Source organism: Trichophyton rubrum (genome assembly GCF_000151425.1).
Source record: "Trichophyton rubrum CBS 118892 genomic scaffold supercont2.5, whole genome shotgun sequence".
NCBI classification, from domain to species: Eukaryota; Fungi; Ascomycota; class Eurotiomycetes; order Onygenales; family Arthrodermataceae; genus Trichophyton; species Trichophyton rubrum.
In genome coordinates, this window is record NW_003456424.1 from 37,652 (window position 1) to 49,769 (window position 12,118).

At 48.7% G+C, this 12,118-nt stretch overlaps 3 protein-coding genes across 3 annotated transcripts; all 3 read left to right on the forward strand.

The window, feature by feature from the left end:
* Nucleotides 1-62: 62 nt before the first annotated feature.
* TERG_04730 (uncharacterized protein) lies at nucleotides 63-2,658 on the forward strand (the record flags this gene model as incomplete). The annotated part of the gene is made up of 7 exons (XM_003234085.2): nucleotides 63-660; nucleotides 744-780; nucleotides 855-886; nucleotides 976-1,015; nucleotides 1,101-1,345; nucleotides 1,406-2,233; nucleotides 2,401-2,658. The coding sequence occupies exons 1-7, from the start codon at nucleotides 496-498 to the stop codon at nucleotides 2,656-2,658; spliced, it is 1,605 nt and encodes a 534-aa protein (XP_003234133.1). The 5' UTR covers nucleotides 63-495.
* Nucleotides 2,659-5,929: 3,271 nt separating this feature from the next.
* On the forward strand, nucleotides 5,930-9,228 carry TERG_04731 (uncharacterized protein). Its single transcript, XM_047748315.1, has one exon. The coding sequence runs from the start codon at nucleotides 7,301-7,303 to the stop codon at nucleotides 9,113-9,115; it is 1,815 nt and encodes a 604-aa protein (XP_047604293.1). The 5' UTR covers nucleotides 5,930-7,300; the 3' UTR covers nucleotides 9,116-9,228.
* A 1,848-nt stretch (nucleotides 9,229-11,076) lies between these two features.
* On the forward strand, nucleotides 11,077-12,006 carry TERG_04732 (uncharacterized protein; the record flags this gene model as incomplete). Its single annotated transcript, XM_003234087.2, has 1 exon — nucleotides 11,077-12,006. The coding sequence occupies one exon, from the start codon at nucleotides 11,077-11,079 to the stop codon at nucleotides 12,004-12,006; it is 930 nt and encodes a 309-aa protein (XP_003234135.2).
* Between the last annotated feature and the right edge of the window lie 112 nt (nucleotides 12,007-12,118).

Below are 12,118 nucleotides of genomic sequence, written 5' to 3' on the forward strand. Positions count from 1 at the left end.
AACTGGCTTAACCGGCTAAACGAACTGCTGGCCAACGAAATCGCCATTAAAACTCGCTGCAGCAGCTCAACATCCGGCCGAAGCATTCCCCCGAAGCGCGGCTTCGTTTTTGCTGCGATCCTCCACTTCCCCTCGGCGGATGTCATAGACAGGGCGGAAGTCTCTTTTTGTTTTTATCCTTTGGTGCTTTCCTAGTGACGTTGTTGCTTACTGATTATCTGCGATCCATCTTAAACATGGGACTCGGATCTCTCAGTATATATAAGTTCCTCCACCCCGCCAGGCACATCCCCGCTACATACCTACTTAAAACATCTACCTAGGTACTTACATGAGGGAGCCGGGATAACTAGTTGGTGATACTTCAGAGCCACCTTGCCCGCCGCAGCCAGCGTAGTTAGATTTATATCTGCCTGCTTCACTTTTGTTCCTCGCGACCGGCTGTGGCTTAATACAACGGACAATATATTACTACATACATTACAAGACACACCGATGGCCCCCCACGCTGCTGCTGGTGCTGGCACTGCCGGCGATGCGGCTCAGAAGGCCGTCGTCGAGGGGACGCTGACCGTCGCCAACGTCGCCGCCAACAGGACCAGGTGTGCCCTCCCCAAGGGTGTCGCCGCCTTCTCCGACAGTAGCATGTTCAAGAGCGCGGTAAGTCCTCTTCCTCTTGTGTCTTGCCTTTGGTGTCGTCGCCCAGTGGGAATAGCCGGCTTACCCGTACATACACCCGACAGGCATCAGCGTCACAGCCGAAAGCGAAGAGATGGGACCGTGAGTGATGAGCCAGCTGGCAGACACCCTCAAGGAGCGCTTTTTACTGACTGGCTCGGGCTTTGACGGGACAGGCTACCTTACCGAAGAGAGCAAGCTGCGAAAGGTCCGTCTTGACGTCCATCAGTCCTTTTCTTTAACCAAGTAACTGCTCCGTATATTAAATTAGACTGCGGCCACTGACCTCTCTTGCAGCCCTCGACCCTGAAGCAGGTGGCTCTCTACATGGGCCCCAGTAAGTTTTAACCTCTCTCCCATTATTAAATCAGGGGGGGGGGGGAAGGGGGATACCTTGAGGATCAAGCTGACGCCAATAATAGATGTGATCTCTCTTGGAGGTGGCCTGCCGTCCCAGGAATACTTCCCCTTCCACGAGATCTCCGTCAAAGCTCCCAGCCCTCGCCAGTTTGCAGACCCGGCCCCGGCTAATCCCGAGTGTGTCTTCTCCTCCACCAAGCATGATGTGGTAGACGGAACGAGCGAATTCGACCTCGAGGTGGCTCTCAACTACGGCCAGTCCGTCGGATACGCTGCTCTCGTGCGATGGATCACCGAACACGTCGAGGTACGGACAGCCTTTACCATTTATCTCGAACACTCTGGAAACTCTCGCTAATGTAACTAGATCGTTCATAACCCTCCATATGGCGATTGGGAAATCACCATGGCTCCCGGGAGCACGCAGGGATGGGACTTTGTTCTGCGCATGCTCTGCAAGCCTGGCGACATGATTCTCACGGAAGAATACACTTTCTGCTCGGCCATGGAGGGTGCCGCTGCCCAGGGCGTCACCCCCTTCCCCGTCAAGGTCGACGCCGAAGGCCTCCTCGCTACCTCTCTGGACGAAATCCTCACCAATTGGGACCCGGCTGCGCACGGCGGTGCTCGCAAGCCAATCGTGCTCTACACCGTCCCCTCCGGCCAGAACCCAACGGGCGCCACACAGAGCGCCGAACGACGCAGGGAAGTCTACAAGGTCGCCCAGAAACACGACATCATCGTCGTCGAGGACGAGCCATACTACTTCCTCCAGATGGAGCCCTACACGGGGCTCAACACACCCACCCCTCCACCGCCAGCAACCACCGACGAGTTTCTCAAGACACTCATCCCTTCATACCTCAGCATGGACACAGACGGGCGCGTCATCAGGCTCGACTCTTTCTCCAAGGTGATCTCCCCCGGCTCTCGAGTCTCTTTCCTCGTTTCCTCTGCCCAGTTCACAGAACGCATGATCAGGCAGGCAGAAACTTCCACCCAGGCTCCCAGCGGAATGGCTCAGATCATACTCTACAAGCTCCTAGACGAGTCATGGGGCCATGAGGGATATCTCAAGTGGCTCATTCACATCCGCATCGAGTACACAAAGCGCAGAAACTGCATCATGGATGCCTGCGAGGAGTTTCTACCCAAGGCCGTGGCGTCCTGCAACCCTCCGACTGCAGGCATGTTCGTAAGTTTTTTCTCCTTTTCCTTCGCGCCCAACCCCCCCCCCCCCCAACCCTTCTAACCCCTAATCCCTGTCCCCGTTCCCGTTCTTTGTTGCCTTCCTCCCTTAGGAGCGAACATAAGAGAAAAAAACGAACAACACAACAGCAAAAAGGCTAATATCCCTGCAAGAACTGGATGCGGGTTGACTGGAAGAAACACCCTGCCTACCAGCAAGGAAAGGACCACAAGGCTATTGAAGAAATGATTTTCCTGGCCGCCGTCGATGCTGGTGTCCTTGTTTCACGCGGAAGCTGGTTCTTGGCCGACCAGTCGGCTACCGAGGAAGACATGTTCTTCAGGTCGACTTTCGCCGCTGCCCCGGCAGACAAGATCAGGGAAGCCATCAGGCGGTTCGGCGAGGTCCTCAAAGCCCAGTTCAACATCTAGTAGTAGCCAAGACTCCGCTGGCCTTCTCTTCGTGATCCTTCAATTGACGAGGTGAGTACGGAGTAGGTACATAAAACTTGTTCCTTCGTTCAATATGATTTTAGGGCGGCTTGATGTTGTTTAACCAGTTACTCCTGCCGTTAGTGGTCTATAGACTGTGGCAAGTTAGTTATGCCGTAGATTCTTCCAGGTCGTGAGCCGTTAGCACCCTTCTGTACATGACTTAGATCGAACAAAAAAATTGAAAAGAAATAAGCCATTCAAAAGCAACCCCTGTCTCCTTTCTCTTCTAGAAAAGCTGTACCTTGGATGGATTGGATTGGTTGGAACGGTTGCACCGCTTAGTCATCCCGTATAAACACTTTCTCCGTCCTCCGTCGCGTCCCAAACAGGCAAGATCCAACATCATCGTCCAGACGTCAGGCCTCAAGCCCAACCTCGACTCCATCTCAAACTATCAAATTGCGATACCCATTCCTTCACGCTGTCGACACTCGCTCTGTAGCAATAGATGGCGTTGTGGGGCGTTTTCTGCAGGGAGGTCTTAACAGCCTCCGCTTTCTTAAGCTTACTTTTCTTGCCTTAACGTTTTAATCTTCCCTGTTGATACCCTACTTCCTTTCTTGCTTGCTCGCTGGTCTTTCGACGTTGTGATCTTTTATTTCCTTCGATTTCATAGGTAAGAATGGAGATATCTATGCTCGTGGACATGTGTATTGGCCCGTCGAGAGACCCTTTCCTTTTGGTAGTTGGATTAGCCGTAATTTTTTTGGTGCTCTATACCCATTGTAAAGAAAATCTCCTTGTTTATTGCATGCCTGGGCATACGGCCCTGGCAGGCAATAAATAGAGATATTTAGATATCCTCAGCCTTATTGGAATATTATATATACCCCTTTTCCTCGATTTATGGCTACTGACGTTGATATCGTGACAGTTTCTTTCATTCCATACCTTCCTAGCCGGTGGCAACTCTCGTTATATACCTAATTCATTTCCACCTACGAACAAAGGGACATATATACCTAGCCTATCTCATACCTTTATTTGTTGCGAAGTATCGACAGCCCTCTCTAGTATCTTTCTCGCAGGGCCATCTATCTACCTATCTGGTTGTCCCAAGGGTCTAGACTGGTTGATTTTGCTTTTGTTGACATCTTTTTTTCCACGCTAACAAATGGCGCTAATATGAATCTGGATAGGCCCTTATACCATTAGAATCACCTCTGTATAAAAGTCAGACACTGCTTGTCGAGCTTCTATATAAGGGGTTATTAGAGCAGTGAGTCTCTTGCCCTGGAATCTCCCGATATCCAGCCTAAAGATGGCAGGGACTGTCACATACTGCTACTAGGTAATAGTCTAGCAACTCTTGAGACCAAAATATCCCTATAACCACTCTATACCAGGGGTTATTTAGATTTATCTTGTGGTGGTGAATATAGATAATCGACAGGTTCTGTCGTAGTCTTGCACTTCTGCAGTTTTGTAGGTGCTCCCTCTGTTTACTTTTCCAGTCACGTTGTCTCTTTGCCTCCCTTCTTCTCTCTCTCTCCCTCTTCTTCTCCGCGCAATATGAAAATATTTCTCTCTTTCTCTTATCTTTCTCCCTTCTTCACACCTTCTTGCCCTTTTCTGGCTCTTCTTTCACCAGATTTGTGTACTTCTCTGTGTTTAGCTCTGTCCACACCATTATATGTGCTGTGTGATTTGGTAGCTTTGATATTACTCGTCCTATATCTGCTGTTGCCGCAGCAAGATGGGTTCTTCCGCTGACGAGAACGCACAAGCGCGCGATGCACCCTGGCGGTACACTTTCTTTTACATTTGCTCACTTTATTATACTCTCACTATTGCCATTGACTAATTCTGGATGATTCTATAGTGATATTCCAAGTCCTTTACGCGCCCGGGGTTTTACTGGAAGCAGGGAGGACATCCAAGCTGCCAGTGCATATCTCTTCTGCAGCGCAGCAGCAAGACTTCAGCAACAGAACCTCGATAGGGTTGAGGAGACTGTTACCAATCCGGCTGCTTCTGACTCTGCCTTAGCTCAGGCTCCCAGAACTCAGTACCCTGTCCCGCCACCTCTGAGAGAGCGTGACCTTAACGAAGGGAATCCTGAAGTGACATCTTACCTCCAGTCAGAGAGCTACGAGGAATTTTCTGCTCAGGCCAATCCAATTGATAATACTCAGTACATCAGCTCGTTTGAAACTTATCACTCGAACAATTCGCATCCTACCTTTGCATCCGGCCAGGGTCCTCACCCCGATCCTAGTTTCAGTACTCCTTTGCCCTCTACTAGGTAAGTTTTTTTACTATCATCGCACTGTTATTTTCGCGTACCTTTCTCTGATCCTCGTGTATAGGCTCCCAGAGGAAACCACTGTTCCTCAGAACACTCCAACTTCGCACCATCATCAACCCAATCGGGTCGTGGACCCAAAGCCTGTCAGGGAGACCTACCGTGCAGTCCCTAGGCCTCGCGAATCCCAGGTACCAACTTCCTCAACTCACAAGTTTGACCCTCATTCGCGTCCTTTCCCCCTTAGACGCGTCTGCACGACAGAAAACTACCACCATCACGAGGCCCAGCCTGTAAAGTCTTCCAGATATAGACAATACCCACGACCTCAACGCCTCTACACCCGTGGCGAATTTCAAGCGAGGACTAGTGAGATCCTGAAACACGACAACGCTCCAGGCGGTCACAACGATTTCGACCCCGATTTCTCGAATCGCAAGCCAGCAGGAACGTCGACTCTCAAACAAGTTCGCTCATTCCCCGATCCACGTTCCCTTACCGATCCTTTACCAAAGTCGGGTCGCGATCTTGAACCTAATAACAGACAGCGTTCTTCCACCGCACCCAAGAGATCCCAACCTCATCCACCTAAAAACAAACCATACGAGTTCAAAACTGACTCATTTCCTCAACCACACCATTTCTCAACCCTCAACCCCAAATCTCCATATAACCCCTTGAACTTCATCCCTGGTGGGGTCAACTCGTCTGGCTATCTTTATCTCCCAAGCCCTGCAAGCCAACCGGCTGCGCGATCCGAGCCGGATCCAGCCCCACCAGGCGACGTTCCAGCCGAATTCCGAGCATTCCACGCTCAGGGAGATTTTGGCTTCGCTTTCAATAAGCCTTGTTCTGCTGAACCAACACCTGAAACTCGTCAAGCTCCTCCTCGCCCTATCTTTCGTCTTGAACTCCCTTCCTCTCAGGAGATCAAAGATCGGAAGCGAAAGAAAAGCGGAGCTCGGAGATTTACTTCCTCTCTTAAGAAGTTGTTCTTCCGCAAACCCAAGTCAGAGCCCGAAAATACCACCGCTACTTTGGCCAACGCAGAGTATTCGCCCGCACCAAAAGCCGGAGCGACTTCCAAGAGCCGTCCTTCAGCAATCGCACGTGGGCGATTTAGAGAAGAACTAGGTGAAGCTGATTCTACACAGGCTGCCCAACTTGAAGAACAGCTTAAGGGCGTTGATTCAGCGCAAGCTGAACGCTTCGAAGAACAGCTCAGAAAGCCGTTGATTACAGTCACTGTTGATCCACCACCTGAGAAAGACAGCACACCCCCCCGGGATACGCCCAACATGTTTTCTACAGGTCATCTTGACCCTTCGTCGGCCGTTATGGCTATCACCAAGCAAAAAGCAGAGGCCATGCGACTTGCCCGAGAGCAAGGCTTTATTGTCCGAGAGATGTGCCGTCGGGCAAAGACAGATGTTCCTCCGTACACTTTTGAAGAATTGATCGGAAAGGGCTCCTATGGTCGTGTCTATAAGGGGTTTGTATTCACCATTTTCATTACTGTATGCATAATGAATTACTAACAATGTATAGCCACCATGCTATAACTAAATCTGTGGTTGCCATCAAGGTCATGGATATTGATAACCTTGACTACGAAACTACCAGAGACTTCAAAGATGAATCTATAAAGGACTTCATCCATGAAACAAAGGTCATGTCTCAGGTAAAGGAAGCCGGGGCGAAGAACATTAACATCTTCATCGAGGCAGTTTCAATTCACTCCCAACTCTGGCTTGTTAGCGAGTATTGTCCAGGTGGAAGCATCAAAACCCTGGTAAGTTAGCCGACACAACTGTACCGTATTTTTATTCTAATGCCCCGTTCAATAGATGCGTGCAACTGGTGATAAGTTGGAGGAGAAGTTCATTATTCCCATTGCTCGAGAGGTAGCTGTGGGTCTGAAGGCGATTCATGACGCTGGTATCATACACCGAGATGTAAAAGGTAACTGTGACATGGATATTTTATGTTCGTCGTTCCCCTAGCTAACTTGTCTGCAAAATAGCTGGCAACATTTTAATCCATGAAGAAGGAAACATCCAAATCTGTGACTTTGGTGTTGCAGGAGTTCTCCAAAGCCAGCGTGACAAACGTTCGACCTGGATTGGCACCCCCCATTGGATGCCACCAGAGCTGTTTCCAAATAAGCCCGGTGATGAAGTTCATCCTTACGGCAACGAGGTTTGTTATCATGTGAATATACCTTTTTGGATATCTATATTAATGAGCTGGCTCTAGATTGATGTTTGGGCGTATGGTTGTACCCTTTTCGAATGCGCCACAGGCAACCCACCCAACGCTACCTTGAGAGAGAGAATGCAGATCGGCCGCCAACTTAACCGTTTCACACCGCGGCTCGATGGAGAAAACTACTCGGAAGAATTATGTGGGATTGTCTCTTACGCGTTAGATGCCGATCCAAGAACCAGACCTGCTATGGGAGACATCCTGAATCATCCCTACATCGCTGGTTCCGAACAGTCTCATCCTACTGAAGGGTTGAGAGAACTGGTAAAGATTTATTACCAGTGGTCTCAGCGTGGAGGCCAGCGTATCTCGCTTTTCAATCCTGGAGGTGCGGTTGCAGCCGAAATGCCTGGAGCTAGAGGACCATTAGATGACGAAGCCTGGAACTTCAGCACCACTGAAGGATTTGAAAAGAGATTCTCGATCATTGATTTGGACCAGATATCTGCTTCACTTGCAGCCCTGGAAACCGAAGAGTCTCTAGAGCCGAATTATACCTCCTTCGATCAATTTAACATGGAACCCGAAGAGAGAGAACTCACAGCAGAGGAAAAAGTTAACTTTGACGAGAGAGTCAAGAGAGGCGCTGCCGCTATGGAGGGGTTATTCGACGAAGCAAAGCCGAAGTACAAGTATGAAACTAAAAATGACTTCGTGCCCATTGAGCAAGCGCGCAAATTCAATGACTTGCCATTGAGAACTGATACGGATAGATCTTCCGTCGCCTCTACCTTCATTGACATTAACCTTGGAGTCTATGACTCTTCTCATTATGCATCTGCCTCTGGATCTGCTAACCCTCCATTCCAGCTAGCTGACGCCGACACGATTCGTGCTAACCGATCTAGCAGCCGATCGTACCGTGCCTCGTCAAGCGCAGGTAGCGAGCCGCATGACGAATTCCCACAAAACCGCGGTCCTCGTCCTCCAACAATGGATTGGAAGTTCCCGACCACAGCTACAAGCATCGAAGAATCCGAAAGCCCTGAGCTAGCTGATGACGAGATTGCTCCGCATGATGCCGAGCCTCTTGAGTCGCGAGAGGAGAAGCGAGATACCAGAGCCTGGACATTTCCTATTATGACTGCCGAAGAAGATGGACCAGGGGAGGAACCTATTGATGAGACAGCCCACGTGGAAACTCCTGGTGCATGGAGCTCTGATAATGAAAGCACAACTGCTCAAGCAATGTTTCCACTTCAACATTCACCCTCTGTTCTCAATAGGACCATCGGCAAATCCGACGCCATCCCAAGAGGAAAATCTCCATCCGATCACCACGGGCTTGCCTCTGAATCGCGTCCATCCACTGCAGAGTCAAAGCAATCTTCCGTCTCTGATGCAGACTATGACCCATTCAGATTGGATAGAGAGGGTTCAGTTAGCGGTCCTACAACTAATACCCAAAGACGAGGTCTAGCAAAGGCTCCCCCGATCAGAGAGCCAGGCTATCCCTATTTCCCTCAAGATGATGAGTACGGTAATAGCCTGACTAGATCTAATATCACTAACGGCTTTGAAGAACACCACGTCTCCAGCTTGCCAGAAAGCGTGACCCTCAGAAATGGAAGTGCTACAGCAGCACCCGTCTCCCGCTCTGACAGCTCATCCATGTACTCCCAGAATGGAAATAGCAACGGCAATATTAGAGGGTCACTTAATGCTACACCGGCAGCAGAGAACAGCAGTTTAACCCAGTTTCCCGAATTGAAACCTCCAAGCATCGAGAGTCTGACAGAAGGCGCCAGCGATGAAGTGGTCACTGCAGAGCTTGACAGGTTGTTTGGAGAACTCATGCACGGACTTGCTGCTACGGGTGAGGCAATCCAGTCCACGGACTCTGCCAAAGCGGGAGAGAGTGATGTGCGACCAGGATCACCATGATATGAAAGGAAATGAACACGAAAAAAGTCAAGGCGCGAAAAAGTTGTGAAGGAGTACTGGAAATCGTGGTTTTGTTATGGAGTATGGATATCCTGTTCGCTTACCGTGGGTGGGGATGGGTGGGTGGACTATTAATTCTATCGTTCTTTTAATTTCATTCTCACCCTCACCCTTGGTTCAAAACATAACCTTACAATGCGCTAATGGTAGATGCCGCATTTATATTCTTCCCCTGTATATACCACCGACCCTATTCTATACGGTCGTGTCGGTTTCATCTTAAGGCTTTTGATGAAATGAGCCAATTGATGGGCACAGGCGATATGTGACGAGTCGATGATTGGATGCCTGGAGCTTGATACAAGAATAAAAGCAAAAGCAAGGCCCTAGCACAACTGTGATATGCTTTCATTCTGTTCAATCAATCAATCAATATATTCAATTGTGGCCAACTGGCTCGAGCTTACGTAAGCCAGGAGCCCTTCGACTTCAGCTTCCAACGACCATCTAAACTATTAATATCAACATCTATCGACAACAACACCGAGGTCATAATCATCATGTCATAAGAACAGCCAGCTACACCACAGAGGACGTTTCGTGTAGCATCGACCGGACAGGTGCAACGTGGACGCCGCTCGGGTATACAGATGCGTGCTTGGGCCGTTTCTTATCTGCCTAATAGTTCAGTGCTCTCGTGTCTGTGGCTGTGAGAGTAGGAAAGTTGTGCAACTCTGGCTGGCTATCGGAGCCGGTTTATACCAGTCCACAGAGCAACGGAACTCGACGATAAAATATATAAAACTACGAAATTGATCGTCATTGTAGTTTATTTCCTTGATCTCCCGAACATATCGAGTTAGGGTTGAGGCTCGCTCAACTCTTAATATGTTCAATATCAGATTAAATGGGCCTGGCTCAAACGCTCGGATGTCGACCCGAGATCGAGATCGGTCTCTCTATTTCCTGCGTTTCTTTTCTTTTTCCTTTCCTATTTTGTCCCCCTTTTTGCTTTCAAGGTCAAAGCCACTCACTATTTGACTGGATTACGATATCTCATAACTACCCGACGAGTCATTTGACGTGTTGTATATCTTGGCCGGAAGGCAATCTATCCCGCTCTGGATTATCATCTTATATAACTTCTTTTATACCCTCGTTCGATTTTAGGACGACATTTGAATATGAATTTTGTCTCTAGTGGATTTTGGGTAGAAGGTGTGAGACACTATAGACGTTGATGTTAGGCTCAAACATATAGGAATACTGTATGTTCGAACTAAGAAAAGCCATAGAGCTCTCTTTACCTTTTTTTTTTTTTTTTTTTTGGCCGTTGCCTTTTGTTATCATTGTTTGCTGTTTACTTCAGTTGACGGGAAAAGGCGCGCTATTCTAGGTCCTTGATTAGGCGTCGCGACCTACATCGAAACCTTTCTGTGTCAAATCTCGATCCATGACTTCAAACTCACATTCTTTTCTTTCCCCGTCAGCATTATGAATGAAGGAACGTTCTCGGTTAATTACCATCCATCTCTAGATTTTTATTGATTCATTGGCCTTTTGTATGCATTTCTGAGGACTTAAGACTACGTCATGTCGGTTGGAATTATGACCCCTCCTTCTCCAAAGTCTCGTACAGCTACGAGGATACTCTCGAATCAGAGCGAGCAATGGAAGCTTTCTCTTCAGGAAGTCAAATTGCTTCATCTAAGATGCCGCTACAAGCAATGCGCTGCGCGTTCCATAGAAGTTTTGACCAAATACGAAGACCAGGTTCGTAACGCTATCATAGCCCCCTAGACCTGCTCTGCAGGAATCATTGCTAATCAAGCAAACGGCCAACACAGCTCCATAAAATCCACGAAGCGTACTTCCAATACTACATTGCAGCGTCATACGAAAATCTAGGACGAGCCTCTCACGCCTTTTCTGGGAATAAGATTCCCCTTCTACGAATTGCCATGGATAGTTTCATAGCTTGCAAATCTTCTTTGGAAAGTGCCTTTACAGGTCCCGCGCGGACTGAGGAGCCAGAGCCATTTCCTGATCTTAACAATGCGGTTGGTCGATACCCTGAATGCGGGCCTTATGTTGCCAGTCAAGGATATATATTTTACCAGATTGCACGGGAGAACTCACGTCCACCTGCTCTTTTCCAGGTCCGATGTTGTAATGAACCAAGTTTGGCAGGGACCCAAACCCGCGCAAAGAGAGGAGGGAGGCAATGTATCGATGTCAAGGCTGACCTGATTCCTCAGCCACTTCAGATCCGCAAGAACCGCAAGGATGTCATGCCGCAGTACAACCAATCTTATAAAAAGCCTTTTGCTACTACATCTGGAAGACCTCTCCCTGAGCCTCCCATATCTATCTCCGTCAGTCCTGCACCAGAAGCTATTAACGGCACCGCAGCGTTCACACCACCTCCAACTCCAAAATTCATGGACAGCTCTCCAGAAGAATTAGAAAGTAAGGAGAAACCGACACCACGTATGATGAGCCTGATTGCCTCACTTTCCTCTCAGATAGATGAAAATGTCAGGGAACTGTCACTGTTCATCAGCAGAACAATGGAACTACAACGTATCCATAAAGCTAGGAAGATGAATCGTCTGGCTTCCTACTGGAGTTTCACACCTACATATCCAAACGGGCCATCTACCATTAATGGAGATACCGGGGCATACGATGCGCAGCATGACCCGTGCACAAATGGAAGGACTAGTGGACAATCTACGCTCTCCGGTGAGGGTAAACAGCAGCGTATTGCACGGCTGAAAGCTGAAGGATGGAACACAGTTGGTATCAAGTCAATTGAACGCGGTTGGAAGGGAACGCTCCACTATGACAGACTCTGCAGTGAAGCCCTTTCGGAGCTATATGAGTCCTAGTCGGGAGTCCAAGCTTGTTTGTCTCTTCTAATTTTTTTTGTATGGGAATGAAGATCATTTCCCCCGGTATTTATTATTTGGCATCATGGTTTATGGTTTATATTCCTGGAAA